Source organism: Myxocyprinus asiaticus, chromosome 7 (genome assembly GCF_019703515.2).
Source record: "Myxocyprinus asiaticus isolate MX2 ecotype Aquarium Trade chromosome 7, UBuf_Myxa_2, whole genome shotgun sequence".
Lineage (NCBI taxonomy): Eukaryota > Metazoa > Chordata > Actinopteri > Cypriniformes > Catostomidae > Myxocyprinus > Myxocyprinus asiaticus.
This window is the reverse complement of record NC_059350.1, coordinates 50457612-50478141: the sequence shown is the minus strand read 5'-3', so window position 1 is coordinate 50478141 and position 20530 is coordinate 50457612. Positions and strand designations below refer to the sequence as shown.

General features: G+C 34.1%; 2 protein-coding genes across 3 annotated transcripts; both read right to left on the bottom strand.

The window, feature by feature from the left end:
• Positions 1-1107: 1107 nt before the first annotated feature.
• prkag3a (protein kinase, AMP-activated, gamma 3a non-catalytic subunit) lies at positions 1108-12117 on the bottom strand. Of its 2 annotated transcripts, none has more exons than XM_051702194.1 (13): positions 11831-12117; positions 9526-9562; positions 9220-9326; positions 8985-9066; positions 8839-8897; positions 6586-6646; positions 6220-6274; positions 5964-6090; positions 5714-5879; positions 5591-5628; positions 5321-5467; positions 2551-2721; positions 1108-1893 (listed from the first exon to the last, which is right to left on the bottom strand). In XM_051702194.1, the coding sequence occupies exons 1-12, from the start codon at positions 11909-11911 to the stop codon at positions 2605-2607; spliced, it is 1077 nt and encodes a 358-aa protein (XP_051558154.1). In that variant the 5' UTR covers positions 11912-12117; the 3' UTR covers positions 1108-1893; positions 2551-2604. The 2 variants fall into 2 exon arrangements, with proteins under 2 accessions (XP_051558154.1, XP_051558155.1); XM_051702195.1 differs by having other exon boundaries at positions 6601-6646.
• Positions 12118-13607: 1490 nt separating this feature from the next.
• Positions 13608-20228, bottom strand: cnppd1 (cyclin Pas1/PHO80 domain containing 1). The gene is made up of 8 exons (XM_051702191.1): positions 20037-20228; positions 19492-19594; positions 19267-19348; positions 16730-16850; positions 16457-16585; positions 16226-16287; positions 15686-15803; positions 13608-15248 (listed from the first exon to the last, which is right to left on the bottom strand). The coding sequence occupies exons 1-8, from the start codon at positions 20097-20099 to the stop codon at positions 14643-14645; spliced, it is 1284 nt and encodes a 427-aa protein (XP_051558151.1). The 5' UTR covers positions 20100-20228; the 3' UTR covers positions 13608-14642.
• Positions 20229-20530: the final 302 nt, after the last annotated feature.

The following is a 20530-nucleotide window of genomic DNA, read 5'->3' as shown; positions in this document are numbered from 1 at the left end:
ATTTTATTTTTTATTATATAAGAAATTATGTATTTATTCAGAATTGTAAATGTAATGTGTAAACAATAAATGTGTATACAATAAAACAAAACAACAAAATACTAATACAAAACAATTATTTAGCATAGAAATATAATTTAATTTAAATATTTACTTTTATTTATTTTGCACTGGTTTATATACACATACAGTGCTTTGAAAAAGTATTTGACCCCCTTCCTGATTTCTTCTATTTTTGTGTATTTTTTCCCAAACTTAATTGTTTTAGATCTTCAAACGAGAAATAACATAAACGAAGGCAACCTGAGTAAACACAAAATACAGTTTTCAAATATATATATATATATATATATATATATATTGCCAGAGCCTTTGAAATAGCTTTGTAACCCTTCACAGACTGATGTATTTTAATCACCTGTTTCCTCATCATTTCTGGAATTTCATTCGACCTTGGCATAGTGTGCTACTGGGTGAGACCTTTTAGCCAACTTCATGCTGCTGAAAAAGTTCTGTTTAAGTGTTGATTTGATTAAACAGGGCTGGCAGTAATCAGGTTTGGGTGTGTCTAGTCCAGCTGAACCCCATTATGAATGCAGTTTCATAGATTTGGGGATTTAGTAACTAAAGGGGGCAAATACTTTTTCACACAGGCCCAGTTGGTATTGGATAACTTTTTTGCTTCAATAAATAACATTATCATTTAAAACTTTGTTTTATGTTAGATTTTGTTTGAATTTTTGGAACAATTTAGTATAAGATATACACAAAAACAGAAGAAATCAGGATGGAGGCAAATACTTTTTCACAGCACAGTACATTTTACAGACATGTACAGAATGAATGACAATTAGCATGAAATATACTGCAACAGCTGCATAGGAATAGAATTTGATGTTTATATATTTAGCATAGAAATACAATTTAATTATTTCAGTGCATGTATTTTGCACAGAAATAGAACCGGCCTAAGCAGGTAGAATTTAAATTAGTATCAAATACTTCAACAAATGCATAAATATAACAAAAATAAATTGTTGTTATTATTATTATTATAATTTTACTTCGCACTGAAACAGAATAAGAATGAAACATGGATTCATAAAATCAGGGTCTTCACTATGTATTTTAATAATGCATATAAATGTCATGGATGATGTTGTCAAGTAGTTACTGGTGCTTTTCACAGCGCTAGTTAAGATTTACCAATCACTGCTGTTTTTTGATTACTGTATAAGGATTTTATAGAATCGTTTCAGAAATCATTTCTACTGCATATTTACATTGTTATACCAGATACAAATCTTTGGAAATAATATATGTACATGATTATACTTTTTATTGTACAAATGTCTCCAGTAAGACAAAAAGCGTCCTGGCATTTCAATGCGACTAAGAGGGGGATTCGGCTTTCTGGAGGTTAATTTAGGAAATTGTTATTAGCTAGAAACAATTGCTTCACTGTGGTTGCAACAGATGTCCTCTCTGGTTTACAACTTTCTTAGTATAAATGATTAGTTATTCAGTTATTTGTTGAGCAGGAAAATAAGCAGATAACAATTACAGTACAAAAACATGATAATCTGACAATACATTTCATAAAATAGCCCACAAAGGCAAACTAGATGATCAATTTGATCAAAACCAAAGCCCACATGTGCTCACTGTTACATAAAAACATAAAACAGCTGTTTTCTATGTATATGTTATTATAAAACATATCTCTCAATTTAATGAGAAATGTATGTTATTTTAGACATTATTTTTAAATACATACACAACATAAAAGGGACAACTTAATGTAAAAAAATGCAACGTTTCTTTGCAATCTTTTCACTGCAGAACGGTTCTTTCTTCATTCTTGCCTGCAGTAGTTCTATCCGATTTCAATACCTGAAACAGAATAAGAGAATACATTTATAAAAAGTAATACCATGTTTATTGGACATGTACTTTGCTGAAGCCATGGTACTGTTTGAAGTACTTTGGAACATCATGTAAATATCAGTGTAAACACAATACAAATACAGAGAAATAAGTACCAGCCATAGAGGCCTTTTGCATAGAGGCAGTTCAAAACTTTGCTCTGTGCATTCAACTGGTGTTAAATTACCATAACAAGGGCACACAGGGTCACGTCCCTGACCCACCAGGGTATTCTCAAACATTCAAATATTCACATGACATACAAAGAGGTCACACACATTCACAAAACAAAACATGGTCAGTAAATTTTAATATCAGTACTGAATCAGCATTTTCAGCCAATTTCATTGCTAACAGATTGCTGAAAGTAGATAAATATTACATCATTGTGGAGACCAGATCAGGCTTTACATAACAGATGACATAACATCATGTCATCAGATGGCAATGACGACAAAATACACTGTAATGACTTAATGGTGACATTTAAACATGATTCCAGCCTACATGTATTAATATATATTGTTTTTAATTAATAAAAGGACACACTAATCTTGAGTATTTAGATGCTGTAGCAATGTATGGGTTGGCAAAGCAAGGCTGGAAAAGCAGAATAAAGCCTACCTGAATACTAGTGTTGGTTAGATGAGAGAAGAGGAGTAAACATATCCTCTCAGGTTAGGAAAACAGTGCATCAATACCTGCTGGAGATAAGACTATAGCCTGTAGCAGGTCTGAGAGAGAGATTATTCCCCGAACCATGTCATCTCTGTCCACAAGCACCAACCTATGGACCTGGACACAAACCCAAGGTTAATATCTGAAAACAAGACAAGGAAAGACAAAATATAAATAAAAACAAACAACACAAAATAAAATAATTTTTGTTAAACAAAACAAAACAAAACTGATTGGAGTGAAAAAACAGAAAGCAAAACAAAAAAGGAGACAAGGCAAGAAACAAATAAAACAAAACATACAACGTCAAATGAAACAAGAAAACTGTGATAGAACAAGACAACACTGAATGAAATAAAAAAATTAAAACAAGGCAAGACAGAGCAAGACAAAAAAATACATAAACAAAACATACAAAACAACGTAAAATAACATTTGTGATCAAACAAAACAAGACAAAACAGAATGGAACAGAAAGACACACACACACACACAAAACAACAAAAATGTAATAATGTTTGTGATAAAACAAAACAGAATGGAATGGAAAGAAAAACAAGGCAATTCAATAAATAAATAAATAAAAGCAGAACAAAATATACAAAATAAAAATGAAATAAAAAATACCATTTTGAGAAAACAAAACAAGACAAAACAGAATGGAATGCAAAACAAAACAAAGCAAAACAAAAAACAAAACAAGACAAGAAAATAAAAAAAACAAAAAAACTAAAATAACATTTGTGATAAAACAAAACAGGACAAAACAGAATAGAACAGAAGGAAACACACAAAACAAAAACAACATAACAAATAAAATAATATTTGTGATAAAAAAACAGGACAAAACAAAATGGAACAGAAAGGCACACACACACACACACACACACAAAACAAAAACAACATAACAAATAAAATAACATTTGTGATAAAACAAAACAGGACAAACAGAATGGAACAAAAGGAAACACAAAAAAACAAAAACATAATAAATTAAATAATATTTGTGTTAAAACAAAACAGAATGGAATGGAAAGAAAAACAAGGCAAGTCAATAAATAAATAAATAACAGCATACACAATAAAACATACAAAATAAAAATGAAATAAAATAAAAAATACCACTTTGAGAAAACAAAACAAGATTAAACAAATGGAATGCAAAAAAAAGAAAAAAAAGGACAATGAAAGACAATAAATATATAAAAACATAAAAAATTTAATTAAATAACATTTGTAATAAAACAAAACAGGACAAAACAGAATGGAACAGAAGGAAAAACAAAAACATAACATTTTTAATAATATTTGTGATAAAAAAATAAAATAAAAAAAAAACAAGACAAGACAAAGCAAGACAATAAATAAATAAAAACATAAAAAATTAAATTAAATAACATTTGTAATAAAACAAATCAAGACAAAACAGAATGGATTGCAAAACAAAACAAAGCAAAACAAAAAACAAAAAAACTAAAATAACATTTGTGATAAAACAAAACAGGACAAAACAGAATAGAACAGAAGGAAACACACACACACACACACACAAATGAAAATAATATTTGTGATTAAAAACAACAGGACAAAACAAAATGGAACAGAAAGACACACACACACACACAAAACAAAAAAAACATAACAAATAAAATAACATTTGTGATAAAACAAAACAGGACAAACAGAATGGAACAGAAGGAAACACAAAAAAAACCAAAAACATAATAAATTAAATAATATTTGTGTTAAAACAAAACAGAATGGAATGGAAAGAAAAACAAGGCAAGTCAATAAATAAAAAAATAATAGCAGAACAAAACATACAAAATAAAAATGAAATAAAAAATACCATTTTGAGAAAACAAAACAAGATTAAACAGAATGGAATGCAAAAAAAAAAAAAAAGGACAAAGAAAGACAATAAATATATAAAAACATAAAAAATTTAATTAAATAACATTTGTAATAAAACAAAACAGGACAAAACAGAATGGAACAGAAGGAAAAACAAAAACATAACATTTTTAATAATATTTGTGATAAAAAAAAAACAAACAGGACAAAACAAAATGTAAGAGAAAGACACACACACAAAAAACAACATAGAAAATAAAATAACATTTGTGATAAAACAAAACAGGACAAAACAGAATGAAACAGAAGGAAACACACACAAAAACTAACAGCAAACAAATAATAATATTTGTGATAAAACAAGAGGAAAAAACAGAATGGAATGAAAAACAACACAAGGAAAGACAAATAAATAAATAAAAGCACAACAAAACATACAAAATGAAAGAAATAAAATAACATTTGTGAGAAAACAAAACAAGACAAAACAGAATGGAATGAAAAAAAAACAAAACAAAAAAAATTAAACAAGACAAAAAAACTAAAAGCAAAACACAAAAATAAATTAAAAATAAATAATTAAATAAAAATGGAATGACCTTTGTTTAAAAAAAAAAAAAAAAAAAAACATTACAAAATGCACAAAACAAATTAAAAATCAAAATAAGCAAAACAAAATCATACAATAAAATAATATGTCATTTGTTTCTCTTTTTACAAGCAAATCAAGCAAGGTATAATGCTAGTTTGCCAGTCTTTTGGAGTTTAAATTAATTAAATCTATGAAAAGAACTGATCTGTATTTTTAATCTCTGACTACAGAGAGCATACAGCAGCTGCTGTTTACAAAACACATCCTTACCTCTGCTTTGACAATTCTGTCAATAACGGTTTCCAACGTCTCGTCAGGGTAACATTTAATGACTCCTTCCACAAAACACCGTCTCCTCCTCACCGCCTCCTGCATGCTCATGCTCAGGTTATTATAGGTTTTCTGTGCAGCAAGATTCTGCCGAAGAAAATAGCACCACACGGCTATTACCCATCATAATATCATCACAACAGAAAATACTAGTAATAGTTTACTAGTGGTGCTTTTAATTTCTAAAATAAAAAAAGAGAAGATTCTTACAATCACATCAAATCTCGAATACAGGGCGACCACCTTTCCTAAAAAAAGAGTTATAGGGGAAAATGCCTGTTTACTTCCAGTAAATGAAGTCTGTATAAGAGGCATAAACTGCTTTGTTTTTACCATCCTCGTCCACCACTGGGAGGGCAGACACCCGTCGCTCAACAAACACAGTAAGTGCATCGAAAACAGTGGCTGTCTGTCGTACAGTGGCTATGTCTGTGAAAGTCCCTATCGCTGCATCTTTAATCTGCATCTTCAAGAAGCGTGGCTTGGACACCATGCCTCCCTAGATGGGGAAAATTCACAGTAAACAATAAAGAGTTGAACTTAAATTTTTTATATAATCAAAAAGCAGAATTACTCTTCTTACAAATAAATAAAGGAACTTGAGGATTCTCTTATGGGTCAGTATGTGTAGGACATTTCCAGACTCTGGGTCAATAACCGGCAGCCTGTGGATTTTGTGTTTCAGTAAAGAGTAGACGGCATCAAAAAGACTGCATACAGAAAAAGAAGGGGTAAATGGCAAGATATACTAAACAAAAGATTCATATTTAGACATTAGAGCAAATTATCTCATTCATTATGGCATTTTGAAGCTTCTTTTTTATTAAGGTTTATAATACCTTGCATCGGGTGTGATACTGACGAGACATTGATCCTGATATTGCAAGTAGATGTCTACAGAAACACAGCGGACGTGTGGACAAGAGAGACAGAGAGGAAAAACGATCAGAGAGAGAGAAATGAGGAAAGAATCAAAGGTAAGTAAAGTATCCCAGTTCAGGTATGCAGTAAATGCCCCTAATAATCACACAATGACAGTCAATGAAAGCTGTGCAAGCGATCCAGCAAAGCACAGTGAGTTGGACCCATTTCATTTTTAAAACAGAATCGCCTTTGGGTTGGTCATGGTGACTTATACATGGAATGTGGACCAACAATGTGTGACGTAACATACCAACATCATCTGTGTAATTTGGATTATTTACTTTGAAATGAATCACCTCTCCATGTCTCAATCTTATGTTCCTCCAATTCATAGATCTGAACCTTAAGAGAAAGAGAATGCGTATGAATCATTATAATGCATGCATGATATCATCTACACTTTAGACCCTAAAAATGACATTACTGGAAATGTCAAGTTGTCTTCATTAAGTATTACTTGAAATTTCAGTTTTTGGACCATAACTCAAATGTTTATTTAAGTTCATTGAACTTATTTATCTTAAAAATCCACAAATTTAAGATTTTAAGTGTTAATAACTTTTGAGTACAAAATTGAGGCTATGGGGAATACCCATAATTCTTTGCACTTGAATTATTTAATTATGTTTCCTTGGTCAAAGGGAAGTTATGGAGTCATTTAAATATTTGTAAATAAGAATTTATAGAGGTTTTAACTCTTTTGTAGTATGTTGTTTTGTGTGCATTTCTTTGGGGGGGGGGCATATGGGGTATCGTTTGAAAGCTTAGTATCCAAACATTTCAGAGATAACCATCACTTCTGCATTTATGTTACATAAAATAACAAAGTAAGCCCTTAAAACATCTGTGTTGCAAAATAAGCACCACATAGTGGTTATGTGGTACAAAAATATTAATATGCATATAAAAGTATTTAAAATAGCACTTAAATAGACAAATCATATATCAAATGAAGGCTCGCATTCTCCGGAATGTTATTTTGTTGCCCTAATACCACAGTTTGAAAGATATTCAAAAGAATCACAAAGTGAAAAATTATATTTGTAAGACATCAAATACAAACGTCTCTTTTATGCACCAATCACTGCTGCTGTAAGCCCCAAATAGCTAAAAACTTTATATCTGCTTTTACCTTAGGCAGTTCTTTAAAACACGAGGCATTGTTTGCTTGTCTGTGAGCTTGCTAGTGTGAATAATCCAATGTTATATTTTAGATGTCCAGAATAAAATATGCAGTGCCACAGGAAAAGCATGCTAAACAAATCATCAGAAAATATGTTTTCAACTATTGATGATAAAAAAGGGAGGGGAGGATCTCAGATTTCTAATGACACCTAGATTGAGCTTCTAGTCCACTCAGAGGCCGAGATATTCAATGAAACAACAAGGGTGGTGCATGAACTGAAAATTAGACTGAATGTCTATGGACGAGCACATCTGTGAGGGCTAAAATGCGTTAGAGCGCCACCTACATTTCACATCTGTATATTGTGATGGAATGTGATCGAGAAAAAAATCTTTTTTCTAGTGCTTTCTGCCACCTAGTGGAATAAAATGAGAATTTTCAAAGTGAGGTAGAGTGAACAGAACCAGAATTACATATTTACAAAGTTAGGACAACAAAAAAAAAGTTGTTTTCTTTTTATTCTGTTTATCATAAGATTAAACACATAGAATATTATTTATGAATAACTGTAGTCTTTTATTTTATTTGGGCGGTTCTCTAAAAATGAGACCAATTTTTTGCAATTAGTCCACAGTGTGTGTGAATGGTGAGCTTTTAAATTTGAGTGTGAAAAACTGTGGGCGGCAGCCCTTAAAATGCACCAGAGTTTAAAGTAGATCTATAGTTCTACATAAGATCATGTGTCAGCAACACCAAATTACGTAGTTAGTCCAACTTAAAAAGTGGTGTAGGAAACAATTATTCTAAACTTTTAGAAGTCAACTTAATAACTGACCTAATATACCACCTTATAGACCTTATTCTTATTCTTAGTATAATAAATTATTCTGCCACAAATAGCCTCCTCAGGACTCAGCATTAGTGATCAAACTGAGCATGCTCAAAAGCCTGTAAGTTTTACCTTCACCACCAAACTTGACATTATATGTATTCACTATTTAAAAAGTTGCTCTGACTTAAATGACATAAAAGTTGACTATTGATTGTTTGAAGTAATCTCAACTTTTTCTACATTAGATAGTTCAATCAACTTTTAAAATTGAGTTTATCTGACAAAATTGAAGTTGGATTTTTTACAGTGCTTGCATCTAGTTAACTTAACCTAAACAGTTATGTTCATTCTACTATATATGAACACCAAGTCAATTTAACTTAATTACATATGTTTTGGAGTCACCATTACTCAATTCAATTGAGTAGAGTCAACTTATTAGGATTTTCAGTGAGCACAAGAAACTGTATCTATTTCAGACACATTATATGGACAGTCAATGCAAAATCAATAAGATTCTAACCATGATGTTGCTTGAAAGACAACACAAGAATGCAGACAAAGATTGCTGCCTACCATAGGTGACTTATAATACCGATGAAGAATGTTGATGAAGTCTGTAATTGTCAGCATTCCTAGAAAAATGTTTTAAAAATGAACAAATGTTTATGGAATAGTTGAAATCATTAGACTATGCACATGCAGAAGGTGTTTATTCTCACCCACAAATCTCTGTTGTTTGTTGTCCCAAAGAGGGGCGGCCCTCAGACCATTCGCTACTAAAGCAAAAAAGGCCTTCTTCACCTGTGTTGGAACAAAAATGCATATTCACATCTCATTGAAACAACTTTTTGGTCTAAATGAACTAACTGCTATTAAAGGGCATGATAAAAGTGAAAATGGAATTGCTTTGAAAGTGATATTTCATTACACGTGTCTAATTCATTGTATCGCAACCTGCAATGTGGTGTCAAAAATGACCAGTTTGCAGCTGGTGGGGATCGCATCGTAACAACAGTGCTTCTTAATGAAGTTCATATAAGCTTCTGCATCCGGATCGGGATCTAGGATGAGATGGAAGATATGTTGTGATGTAACTGAACAGGAAAAAACAGCAAAGACATGCACCAAAATAACATGTATAGCACTAATAAAGTGATTTTTAGAGATGCTTACTTAGAATGTAATATGTGAACACATTGCTGGGTAGTCCATAAAATACTTCTTATTTAACAGATTTATGAACAGTGTAGATCGCCCTACCTGTGCTGTTCATTATATAGTCCTCATGACAATCTTCCTGTCAGAAATAAATATACATACATAAAATGTTTAGGTAAAACTTTACATTATTGTTCCCTTTTGTAAAATCTGTAAAAATATGTCATTTCTGTGACACTAGTGCCACCAAACGGAATTGGAAAAATAAATGTTGTTTTCAAAACAGTATTCTGAATACGTCCCCCATCTGCCGTTGGTGAAACAAAGAGATAGACCCACCCCCAACCTACGGCATTGGTTGAGCAATGTTGTTGGGGCGGGTCTAAGCGGTCGAACAAAACAAACTGAGCAATTTTCATAGTGCAACAGAAACACATTGTTTACAGTTTACTAATAGTTGTCTCTGCATATTAAGCTGGGATAGGAGAAAGTATTTTAAAAACAGAAAAAGTTACATACTTCAGCTTTATAGGTTTATAAAGGGTTAATTAATGGCCTATAAGCAATTTACAAATGCATTAAAAATCTGTGATTTGTGATTATATCAACATACATAAAAAAGGGTGACTTTCATGCAATATCTGCCAAATAGTGAGCCATTTTACCTAACATGTTATAAATGCTTATTACACTTATTCAATCTATGAAAATGTACCTTAATGTTAAGTGAACACATATGAAGAATTCACATAAAGCTCATTAAGGTTTACTGGTCATCAGGCTTTATTATATAATATACTGTATGCTGTGAATAAGCATGAAGACCTGGAAAGTGTTTTTGCAGAGGACTTAAGTTAACTAGGAATAGGTCAATTGGGACACCACTCGGAGTAGCACCATTCATTTGACATCAACATGACAAGGAAAGTGACAACACAAGTGAGGAAAAACATTACAGTAAACAATATAAACACAAAGCGTACTTTATAACAAAAATGACAGAATCCCACTTTTTAATCTCACTTTAATAAACTATTTGTGCTGCATTGTGGCATAAATCACGAATACGGGCATTTTATGTTTTCAATTAATATATGTATGAATTAGTGTATTTATTAAGCATTTATAACATGCACTATTTGGCAAATATTGCATGAACGTCACCCTTTTTATTCATACTTCTATAACTGTATATAAATGATTTATAATGCATTTGTAAATGGCTTATTAGTCATTAATTAACCCCTTAATAAATACTTAACAGGGGGACATTAATGTAAAGTGTTACCAAAGTTTACTAACCCCCTGCAAAATCTTTAAGATGTTTATAATTTAAAATAATAATAATAATAATATAATATGAGGAATCATACAAATTGTATTTATTTATTTTTTTAACAGGATAATGTTTGTAAACTCGGTTATTATTTTGACTTGTGGAATATATTTAAATGTGTAAACTGGAATATATTAAAATATGTTATATGCCAAATACTTTAATCAGTTTAGTACTAAATAAAAAACAAAATACCACCCCTGGAGTCGCGAGTTCGAATCCAGGGTGTGCTGAGTGACTCCAGCCAGGACTCCTAAGCAATCAAATTGGCCCGGTTGCTAGGGAGGGTAGAGTCACATGGGGTAACCTCCTCGTGGTCGCAATTAGTGGTTCTCGCTCTAAATGGGGCATGTGGTAAGTTGTGCGTGGATCGCGGAGAGTAGCATGAGCCTCCACATGCTGAGAGTCTCCGCGCTGTCATGCACAACGAGCCACATGATAAGATGCACGGATTGACGGTCTCAGAAGCGGAGGCAATTGAGACTTGTCCTCCGCCACCCGGATTGAGGTGAGTAACTGCACCACCACAAGGACCTATTAAGTAATGGGAACTGGGCATTCCAAACTGGGAGAAAAGGGGATAAAAATAAATAAATAAATAAAAAATTAGGCTAAAATATATTTTTGAGAGTGTGTACTTATGAACACAACTGTATATACATTAAAAAAAAATTAAGTATATTATTATGTTGAATACATTAAATTATCTCTGTATGTATACTGTCACTGCTTCATGTGCATCATCTTCATATGTTCAGTTGTTTTCATTACTGTAACTGTAAGGTGTCATGACGTCCCTTACAAAAGTACTGTGAGATGGTAATCCCATGGAACTGAATGACCACCATATTTATGTTCAGTAGTATTTGTTGACATTGTACTCCCCGGTATAATATAAAAAGAATAGGCAACAATTAGAGAAGAATTTAATGTCAACAAAAACCATGGTGGTACTTTTTTGTAAAAAGACAGTTGCCAAACTGTTTGAGCATATTTCATTCTCTCACGCCTTTAGTTAAATGCATGCGTCATACCCTGATTTACACCCTCAAGAAGAGGAAGGTAGCCTACCTGCGTGCTGGCGTCCATTTGTGCGTGTGCACTGCTGTCGCACTGCTCCGTGCACAATTCCGCGTACTGTGCACTGCGCATGCCCGCTAAACCTCTTCACCCCGCAGAGCTCTGCGTTATATTTAGATCAAGGAGAACGCTCTCCCTTTAAACGCATGAGAACGCGGTGGACGGACAAAGCGACGCAGTACTGGTCAAGAGAAGACAGTTTATTTTAAGATATTGCTATGAGGGAGAGTGTCGAAAAGGCAGCGCGAGAGCTGGAATGTGACAGCGCGCAGGTTAATCCAAATATAGCGCGTGCCCTCTGTGAAATGCGCGCGACTTCCCCCACAAATGTGCCGTCTCGGTGGGCCAAAATTAACTTTTAGCAACACATGCCAACGGCCATAAATATTTCATACCAGTCATGAAACTGTATTTTGTATTATTTCATTAAAAATATTTTTTGACTAGAGCTGTCAACAGGGGGACAATGGTTGTTCGGGGCCCTTGTGACGAATTGGGGTCCATGAGGGGCAGTTCAGACCAAATACGTTAGTTGGCTAAAACAAATCTAGATGCAGCGCAATGAATGAAACAGAACGCAGGTGTCTCGAGACATGTCTTTAAAAGTTTGTATTCTTTTAACTTTTTGTTAAGCGTCTTATATAATGTTACGCTCCAGAGCAAGACAATGGAAACATAGTGAGACGCAGCAGCGCAACAGTCAAAGACGTTCGTCAAGCCGCTAGTGCATGTTTACATAGAAAAACAATTGGAAAAAAATAAAATAATAAAAAAATAAACTCAAATGTCCTCCTTGTACTAGCAAAAACGTTTAATAATAAAAAATTGTGGAATTAGATAAAAGAACTACAGGCCCCATACATTTTTCCATCTAAGTAAAAGTTGTTCTTTACTCATCCTTACCTGAGATTTTCTTTGTTTGAATCTCTGATGTAGTTCACTTGAATAAAAAAAATAAAAAATGTTACCGACTTATTGGTCAGTATCCTGTTTTATTTATTCCGGTCATTTTTGACCCGGGAGAGGTAGATCATAATTTTTAAATACCACTTAGTTTTTAGTATAGTAACCAAACTTTGGGACTTTGTCAAGACCATCAAAATACACATAATACATTTTTTACAATAGATTTTGCTTAAAAACATAGTGAAGAAGTATTAATGTTGTATACTTGAGTTGTACAGTTGTTTTGATGATGTTTAGTTGAAAAAGAATACTTTGGTTTCGTAATTTTAACCACCAAGGTGTATTGAGCGGTTATGAGTATCAGGAAATTCATTCAAATTACTAGTAATTCTCACATTAGAGATTAATATAAATTGTATATTGTTATATTTAGATAATAATTCACAGAAATGTTGCTAAAAAGATGTCTTCACATGTAGCACACAGCTTTTTCCGTAGTTAATGTATTTTTTGAAATGTCAAAGAATTTCTACATTTTATTATTTCTAAAAAATGGCATATTAATTAATAACTTTTATATTTGTCAGTTAACATGCCAAAAATATCAATCTTTTTACATGTAAGAACAGTTAAGAACTTATTAATGACTTACAATATAGTTTTAGAATAAAACCAGTAGGTTATGAATGATTTATAAGCGTACATTTTACCGGGTCAAAACTGACCCACGAATGCAAAAGGTGTATGCAGATTCTGAACACAATAGGACCAGTGTTATTTTCAGAACATGGCAATATGCATTCTACAAAGCCATGCTTAAAACAGCATTTCTAATGCATGCATTTCTGCTAAAACACAGAAGTCATTTTTTTCAAGAACTATTTTTATTTTTGTTGTTGCAGCTATATATTTTATACAAAACCTTTTACAAATGGAACAAATTTTGTAAGACTTTAGACACCATCAACAAACAACAGTGGATATGTACTCAAAGAGATGACTAAATGAGTTAAAGGGTGTTCTTTATGACCAAGACCTGTTGAATTAAGGATAAAATATTGCACGCTTCGAGTATATAAAAGGAGCATAAAATCAAGCCAAAATTGAACTCGATTCAAAGCTTTGGTCAAGCAATGAACCAAAATAATTCTATTAAATTAGCCTGTTTGGCAACTCAAATAAATTGCTAATTGCAAAGCTTTAAAAAAGAAAAAAAAAAAAAAGTTGACCATAGCATTATAAAATGACTGCTTTTTAGATGAAGTATGGCATTTACTATCTACATGTAAACTTTGTTGTAAAAGCTTTCAAAACTCAAAGATCTCAGCCTTTATACGCAGCATTAATCTAATTCCTTTTTTTTTACCCTTCCCTCTTTGAAACGAAACTATTCTCAAACTTGAAAATAAATGCTTTCACAGGAAGGAACTTCCTAACAATACAATCCTCCTGAGTATATCTACGGCATCTTATGCAAGGCCAGAAGAACTATTCAAAATGTCCACACGTTCTTAAAATGGGATTCATTGCATCTTAGAAAATGTCTTTTCTTAAGTAACGTTAATTTGTTCTTACAACTATTTTGCTTGGATGCCTTGAATGCTTCAACCAACACCCAAAAACATAACTAACCTATTCATAAAGGGAAAAAAATAAACTCTGCTCATTCCAACTGCATTTACACACTGCATCACATTTCAAGCCAAAATTCAAATCAATATAATATAACTCTCCTTACCACCTTCTGCCCAACATACTACAACAACCAGGTCTCAACCAATGTATATGGCTGATCCAATACAAAAACAATGAAAACCAAAAGAGTTATAATGGCTGACTGCGATTGTAAACTTGTTTTACTTTGATATTTCACTCCTCTATGAGGATGACCCTTTGTCTAGCCAGGAACTAGGAGAGATGGCATTTTCCCAAGTGGCAAAGTAGTCTCTGGACAACATGGATGTCTCTGGAATTGGGGTACGGAGCCAAGATGGGGGTCTGGAAACATTGGACCTTCGCTAAATGGAGCTAACCCGAGCCAATGTGATTTAAGGTGGGTGTACCACGGAGAAGGATGAGTTGTCGAGCTATTGCGCCCACTAGATTGAATGTGCATTTGACCTTGACAGAACACTTCAGAATCAAAACAGTCTTGTAGCTGGATGTCTAATGAGGGGTTTGAGTAGGACAGAGCAGAGAGGATGGAACCCCACAGACACAGAACCGTGGTCCCATAGGTGGAGGCCTGGTGTTCTGGTGTGACAGTAGTGCGCGGCTTCAAACTGTCGTTGGTCAGGATGCAGCAGCGGAGATTCGAGGTTGGGCTGGGTGCTTCAGATTGGAGATTGGGTAAAAGTGCTGGTGTCTGAATGGATTTGTGCTCCATGGGTCCCAAATACGTTCGACTGGTGTTGGGGAAACGGCCAAGCTGGTGGATCACCGCAGAAGACGCAATGAGACCAGCTATGCTAGTCAAGTATAGGAGACCCAACATGCAGGTAACCTGCAGAGAAAGCAGGGATTACAACATTAGAGCACAATCACAAATGAGACCAGTGTTAATCTCATTACTGATGAAAATGCTAGTTGATGAAGGTTTTTTTGATTTTGTCAATGATAAAGATGAGACTAAAAAGACGCATTATGGTTTTAATTAAAACATACTGTTGACAGCAAAATGCAGAAAGTCTTTTCCTGTCCTCCATAGCTCTAAATTCTAATTTATGTATATGAATATGAAGATGTTGCATGAAGACGTTGCACCAGGTTTGACGTAATGATGTTCTCACGTGTCTCGTCATTCACGTCAAAGCTGATACAGAATTTTTGGCAAAACATCTTTTGTGTTCCATGAAAAGACAGAAAGTCATACTGATTTGGGACAACATGATGACATTACATTTTTTGGTGAACTATTCCTTTTAAGTTGTTATTATTCACCTTAATAAAGTGCTGGTAGATAGCTGAAAGAGCTTCCCTCCAATTGGACTGCTCCAGTAGAACACAAAGATCTGTGTACGTGAACCAACCTCGCTTCATACCCTGTCGCTCCGCAATGCTACGGAAACAAAGACCATTAAAATATTGAATTTTTAAGAGTAAAACTCAATAGATTGCATTTGACTCTGGGCCACCAAAGCAGGCAAGTGTATGAACCTTGGATTGATGGCCTAGAAAAATAATAGAACAACACTCCTCAACAAGATGCACGTTTTGAGGAATTCATATCCATAGCCAAAATGGTCCAAGATAAATTCGTGTTTAATACAGGGTTACGTGTTTGTTCAAATCTCAACCCAAGGTATGGACAATAGTAATACAGTAGTGATACTTGCACCACTAGATAGCCAAAATATTTGAAAAACAAACATGCAAGGGGCAGGGAATAATTAAAATTTGTGAATGGTACTCAATCAAATTCTTGTGACTCAGTATAATATGAGGTGTAGTGTTGCTGTACACATTGGCATGTCAACCAACCTGCCTTCCACCTGACTGAGGACTTTAAAAAAGTCACTGGGGTCAGTGAAGAGGTTCCAATCCTGTAATAAAAAAACAAAAACAAAACACATCAATCTCATTAGAAGAATCACAACAGGAAATGCAACTTACTTCAGAACTAGCCTAAATAATATATCCAGAATATGAATAGACCAAATAAGTAAAACAAAATTATTGTAGTTGTTAAGACGGGTGAAGGACTGAGCTTACGATCGCACTGAGGAAGTTCATCTCCAGGGTGTTGACATTGTGAATGTCCAGCTTGGCAGCAGTGCCCCATTCATCATTGAAAACCTCTTCCTCTTCTCCTTCATCACACAGATATTTACTGGCAACCATCTGGAGAGCACAAAAGAGATATTCAAAGAAATGAATCTCTTGACACTATTCTAGCAACACTGAAATTGACCACAATAGTGAAATGGTCAAGAACAACCTGATAAAATATTGACAATAAATATTAAAATCAAAGGACATGCATACCATGGATATCAAAAAGAGGTCAGAGGATGAAATCTGTTGCAGGTATTCGGGGTTTCTGTGTCGCAGTCTTTCAATGTAAATCAAGGCCAACATCATAGCGCAGGGAGATATACATGCTTCCCTGTAATATAGAAATGATTTGTTTTATATTTATGATAGAGGTCGACCGACAGTGGATTTTGCTGATACCAATAACCAAGGTGGTGAAAAAGGCTGGTAAACAATTAAATTAATGTTAAAAAATTGTCTTAGTCTTTTCTTACTGTGACGGACACAGACAAAGAGGCTGCAAGAGCCCAAAATGAGTAAAATCCCAAATGAGTGTTTGTTGTGCAACCAAATATTAATAATCGTGAATTAGTCCATAAACAGTAATGGTGACAGAGTCTTAGCTCCATTACAATGCTCTGTGTTTAAATACTCACCAAATTAAGCTTTTTGTAGACTATATATTTAACAGATGAAGGAATTTGCCACAGAGGAACACGGAGAAATAATCAAATAAAACAAATATAGGAAACAACTGGTATTGATTTTTACATTCCTCGTAACAAGTTTGCGTTCCCTCGCAACACGTTTGCGTTCTCTCACAATAAGTTTTGCATTCCTTGCAATAAGTTTTGCGTCCCATGCAATAGTTTGCGTTCCCTCGCAATAAGTTTTGCGTCCCACGCAATAGTTTGCATTCTCTTGCAATAAGTTTTGCGTTCCTCTCAACAAGTTTGCGTACCCTCACTATAAGTTGTGCATTCTCTTGCAATAGTTTGCGTTCACTCGCAACAAGTTTGCGTTCTCTCGCAATAAGTTTTGCGTTCCTCTCAACAAGTTTGCGTTCCCTCACTATAAGTTTTGCATTCCTTTGCAATAGTTTGCGTTCACTCGCAACAAGTTTGCGTTCCCTGCAATAAGTTTTGCATTCCCTCACAATAGTTTGCGTTCCCTTGCAACAAGTTTGCATTCTCTTGCAATAAGTTTTGCATTCCCTCGCTATAAGTTTCGAATTCCCTCACAATAGTTTGCGTTCCCTCGCAACAAGCTTGCATTCTCTCGCAAGAAGTTTTGCTTTCCCTCGCAATAAGTTTTACGTTCCTCTCAACAAGTTTGCGTTCCCTCGCTATAAGTTTTGCTTTCCCTCGCAATAAGTGTTGCATTCCCTGCAATACATTTTGCGTTACCTTGCAATAAGTTTTGCATATCCTTGCAATAAGTTTTGCGTTCCCTTGCAATATATTTACCATGGTTTTACTACAGTAACCAGATTTTAACCACCATAGTTTAATACAGGACCTCGGGGGGGCCTGGGTAGCTCAGTGAGTAAAGACACTGACTACCACCCCTGGAGTTCGTGAGTTCGAATCCCAGGGCATGCTGAGTGACTCCAGCCAGGTCTCCTAAGCAACCAAATTGGCCCGTTACTAGGGTGGGTAGAGTCACCTGAGGTAACCTCCTCGTGTTTGCTATAATGTGGTTTGCTCTCAGTGGGGAGCATGGGGAGTTGTGTGTGGATGGCGCGGTGGATGGCTACGTCTCCGCGAGTCACTATGCCACCACGTGGACTTAGAGTGCATTGGGAATTGGGCATTCCAAATTGGGGAGAAAAAGGGGAGGAAATAAATACATAAATAATACAGGACAACGAAAACTATGGTAATACAAATCATAATTTTGTGGGTATTATGGTTTTATTATGCAAATACCATAGTTTAACTACGGTTTCACTATAGTAAAATTTTATAACTTACTTTAAAATAAGGTTACATTTGTTAACATTAGTTAAAATGAACTACAATGAACATTAACAAACTAACAATGAACATTTTTATTTATATTAACTAACATTAACAAAGATTAATAAATACTGTAAAATATATTCTATTCATTGTTAGTTAATGATACCTAATGCATTTACTAATGTTAACAAATGTAACCTCATAATAAAGTGCAAACAATATTTTAGGCTGTAGTAACCATCATTTTTGCGGAAAACATGTTTTTTCTATAGTAGCCAAATACTTTAGTAACCGTGACAGGCTAACCTTTTTTTGGTGGAAGCCATGGTTTTAATATAGTTACATTGTAGTTACCATGAAAAGTAAGTTAAGTAACCATGTTTTTTTTGGCAGAAACCATGGTTTTAATCCAGTATATTGTATCCATATAGTATCCATGGTTTTACAACAGATTAACCATGATTCATCTTGTGGTTACTATAGTTTTATGATCTTTATTACCATAGTTTTTGTTTTTCTGTTTGGTTTTACTACGAATATCAAGGTTAAAATATGGTTATTTTAGTAAAACCATGGTAAATATTTTGCGAGGGAATGCAAAACTATTGAGGACATGCAAAAGTATTTCAGAAAATACCCGCCCTGTCCTCTAAGGGGCTCCGCAGCTTTTTGCCAGTAACCGGTTCAAAAAAAGCAACTATCGGCACCGATTAATCGGTTAAAACCGATACATCGGTCAACCTCTAATTTATGATAAACAACATTTATTGCTATGAGACTGCATTTCAATTTCAAAGGCAATCGTACCTAGCCACGTGTGCAGCGTATTTCTTGTGGAGCTTTCGTATGGGACTTGGGGCGGATTTCTGAAGCAGTTCTACAGCAATATCTATTAGAAACAAAGATATGAGTGAGATGCACAATATATAATCAATCCAGCAGTACTGTGAAAACATTCTGTCGTTATAACAGTAATAACATATAAAGAAAAAATACCTAATGAAGTCTAGACTAGTTCACTAGTTTACTCACCTGTCATGGGACATGATAGAGCATCCAGTGGGCTGTCAGATTCCAGACCATAATATAATCGCTTCCTGACTCGCTCTGACCACTGCTCATGTCCAGGCAGAAACTGATGATGATGATACAGAATATATAAGGCAACAATGATTCATAAACATGCAATTATCATTATGAGCTCATAACAAACCAGTGACAGTTCCCTATTAACACCCAACTTGTTAGATAAGATACACCATGTTAACAATGACTTACATGTCCTAATTTATCAATAGAAGATCTAAATCATGACTACTTGACAATATTAATGTAATGACTTCACAATAGTTTTATATTACTCCCAAACACTGACGTCAACAAGGCCTAAAAAGCCTCGATCTAGATTAATACACAATAATAAATAGGGACTTGCTGGTTGGTTGTTTGCTACATTTAAAAATATATCTGTGCTCTTGCAGTTTAATGTTAAAGGGTTTTATAAGAACGGAGATATTAAATAAACAGTGAAGTTCTTGCATAAGTCAGCTTAGAACAAAAACACTCCGGATACTTACTGTAAACTCCTGAAAGTCAGAAAAGGTGAACGTTCGCTCGTCAAACAAATCGCCAAAATCCATTTCGTGCCTCCTGTATTAATTTAAAAGGACTGAAAACACAGAAAGGCAGAAGAAAAGCGTCGTGAAGCACCCTCTCTCTGCTGCGACAGCTGCGTTGCTTACGATTCAGAATACAGTTACGCAACTCAATGCGCGCAGTCTGACTAGAAAATAAGCGCAATGGAAATATGTACAATGGATCTAAATATTACTTCTGCTGTTTGACTTTTGAATCCTTTTCTTTCCATTGAAAAGATATGAAAGTATCTTCGAGTTTGTATCCAGGTTTTAATAATTTTCTAGAACGCTGATAAAGTGCGTAATCGCGTGATAAGTGTTACTTTTCTAAACGCTGGTCAAGATGGACCAATCACGGTCGTTTTTGATTACTAGATAAGAAATTTAAAAAACATATTTTACAGAGACTTATGAGACAAATGTCAATTTGCATA